General features: G+C 43.1%; 1 protein-coding gene across 1 annotated transcript in view; it reads right to left on the bottom strand.

Annotated features, from left to right (window-relative positions):
• LOC101862893 overlaps positions 1–2,636 on the bottom strand; it is a 25,370-nt gene that overhangs the window by 13,821 nt on the left and 8,913 nt on the right. The window contains exons 3-4 of the mRNA XM_013087446.2: positions 1,912–2,015; positions 671–772 (exon numbers count right to left, since the gene is read on the bottom strand). Of these exons, the coding sequence (XP_012942900.1) occupies positions 671–772; positions 1,912–2,015 (206 nt within the window). The remainder of the gene's footprint in view (positions 1–670; positions 773–1,911; positions 2,016–2,636) is intronic.

The following is a 2,636-nucleotide window of genomic DNA, read 5'->3' as shown; positions in this document are numbered from 1 at the left end:
ATAATAATCTTATGAGAGATATTATATCCTGCTTTTGAGTACCATCCCCGCCTTGTTTCCTTCTCACCAACGTCTGAGACGCAAAATTAATGATAAACCATGTGGTGCGCACTGCCAACCGGATTCAATCTCAATCAGATCGTTTTAAGCCAGATCTATTTCCTTAGAGAAAATACCTCCCCTCCTCACCCCTCTCCGCCCTACCCAAGAAAAGTCGGACCCGGGTCTGACGAGGTTCAGATCCATGCATGACCTTTCGGTTATAAGTCTGACAGTCTATTGCTGCTGAAACTCCTGCTGATACTGCTGCTGATACTGCTGCATATATTGCTGATAATGCTGCTGATACTGCCGATACTGCTGCTGCTGATGCTGCTACTGATACTGCTGCTGCTGATACAGCTACTGATAATGCTGTTGCTGCTGCTGTTATTGATGTTGTTGCAGCTACTGCTGCTGTTGTTGCTGTTTTTCTGTTGCTGCTGCGCCTGTCATCGCTGCAGCAGCTACGAGCACGGAGGCCTGTCTATGGTCCCATCACTTACCTTTGGTGAAAAATTGGTGAAATGGTATTGGTTTAATGCCCCTTTCAACATTAAATCGCTTACCTTTGTTGAAAAATAGTGAAATAGTATTGGTTTAACGCCCCATTCAACATTAAATCTTTTACCTTTGTCACAGGAGAGCTCTCCGGCGAACGAGGCCTCGGTGCTGTCTCCGTGCAGGAAAAATCCTTTGAAAGGCTTCGCACCGTTCACGCTCTCAATGGTCACTTTAAGTACGTGATGGGAAGCAAAAAGGGAATAAAACAATGTTTTTCGACTGTTTTTATTACAAATATTTATCCCCAACCCCACAACATCCTCAACACACCCGAACATCCCCAACAACCCCAACACCGCCTAACACCCCTCCGTATGCTATACCCCCAGTTCCCCAACACACCTCAACACACCCCAGCACGTCAACATCCCAACACCCCCCCCCACCTTCCCCCCTTACTCCCAATACCCCAACACACCCCAACACCCCCTAACCCCTCCAACACCCCCACACACCCAATACACCCTCAACAGTCGCAACACCCCCCACCGCCTATACTCCCAATACCCCCACACACCCCAACATCCCAATATTCCCCAACACCCTCAACACCCTCAATAGTCCCAACAACCCCAACACCTCCAACACACCCTAACACCCCCAACACCTCCCAACGCCCATGTGTGTTGTCTAACGTGTATAATGTGTGTAGTCTAACGTGTATAACGTGTGTAGTCTAACGTGTATAACGTGTGTTGTCTGACGTGTATAACTTGTATTTTCTGACGTGTATAACTTGTTTTTTTCTAACATGTGTTGTCTGACGTGTATAACATGTGTTGTGTGACGTGTATAACGTGTGTTGTCTGACGGGAAGCATGCCAGTTTGTCACAGGCCTCGACTCGCCCTGCATGATGGAAGGAAGTTATCACTGACACTCTCAAAAAGAGTAAATGAATGGTTGGTTAATTGATTGTATGAATTGAATTTTATGTTTCAATTGTTTTCTACGAAAGAACATTCATTGTTGAAATTTTACAGAGTAACTTGCTTTGATTTGCATACAAACGGGAAGAAATATTGAACAACACAAGCTGAATTGACATTTTAGAGGGACTATCTCTACCCCAACCAATTTGAAGGTGGAGAATAAAAAACTTAAGTTACAACTACAGTGTCAAAGTGCTGTAATTATGACTGTCATCAATACCCAAATACTTAAATGAAATAGTGATAAACTGGGCCTGTGTCAAACTGGGAAGTCCCTGTCTGACGTATGTAACGTATGCTGTCTGACGTGTATAACGGGTGTTGTCTGACGTGCATGACGTGTGTAGCCCGCTCCACATAACTTTTATGACCCTTACCTGTGACGATCTGGCCCGGCCGGTAAATCTTGCCGCTGGGAGAGCTCACGGTGATCGTGTAGTTAGGGTATGTGACTTGCGGCATGAAGGGCTTGTGGTTCGGCCTGTGGAAAGAAGCGGACAGATAATAGCTGATGACGTCATATGTGGTTCCTTTTAAGGGTCTCACTGACAAGAATAGATAGGTGTGTTATTTAAGAGCCTTGTCGATACCTCAGAGTTACTATAAAGTCCTATCAGACATTTTTGGCCGTTTTGAGTTACCAAGACCATGAAATTATAAACAAATTAATGATCTCTCTGCTCTATTAAAATCGTTATCAAGATGTTCGAAGAATTGCGTTCGAAAAAGCTTGACATTATTATTTTGAATCTCAAAATTTTGACGTCAAATTTCTCAAAAACTAGGTATTGAGCAGATAGAACTTTGTAATTCTGAGCTATAGATATGCTAATATCAAGCAGAAAACTTGAGCCTTGAGCCACTTCCCAGTGGAGCGTTTTTGAAATTGCGCCCTGTGTAAAGTTGTTTGGGCTGTTCACCTTCCTGATAAAGTCCTATCGGAGGTGGACGTTAATTTCGGAGGATGTTTTGTCTCCAAAATAAGTGATATACCATATTCAATTGTCTGTTTCTCAGAAACAGTGAGTTTTGATAATAACAAATAATGATAATAAGGATAATAATAATAATAAAGTAATCATCATCATCATCATCATCATCA

Source organism: Aplysia californica, unplaced genomic scaffold (assembly GCF_000002075.1).
Source record: "Aplysia californica isolate F4 #8 unplaced genomic scaffold, AplCal3.0 scaffold00589, whole genome shotgun sequence".
NCBI classification, from domain to species: domain Eukaryota; kingdom Metazoa; phylum Mollusca; class Gastropoda; order Aplysiida; family Aplysiidae; genus Aplysia; species Aplysia californica.
This window is presented reverse-complemented; position numbering and strand designations above follow the sequence as displayed.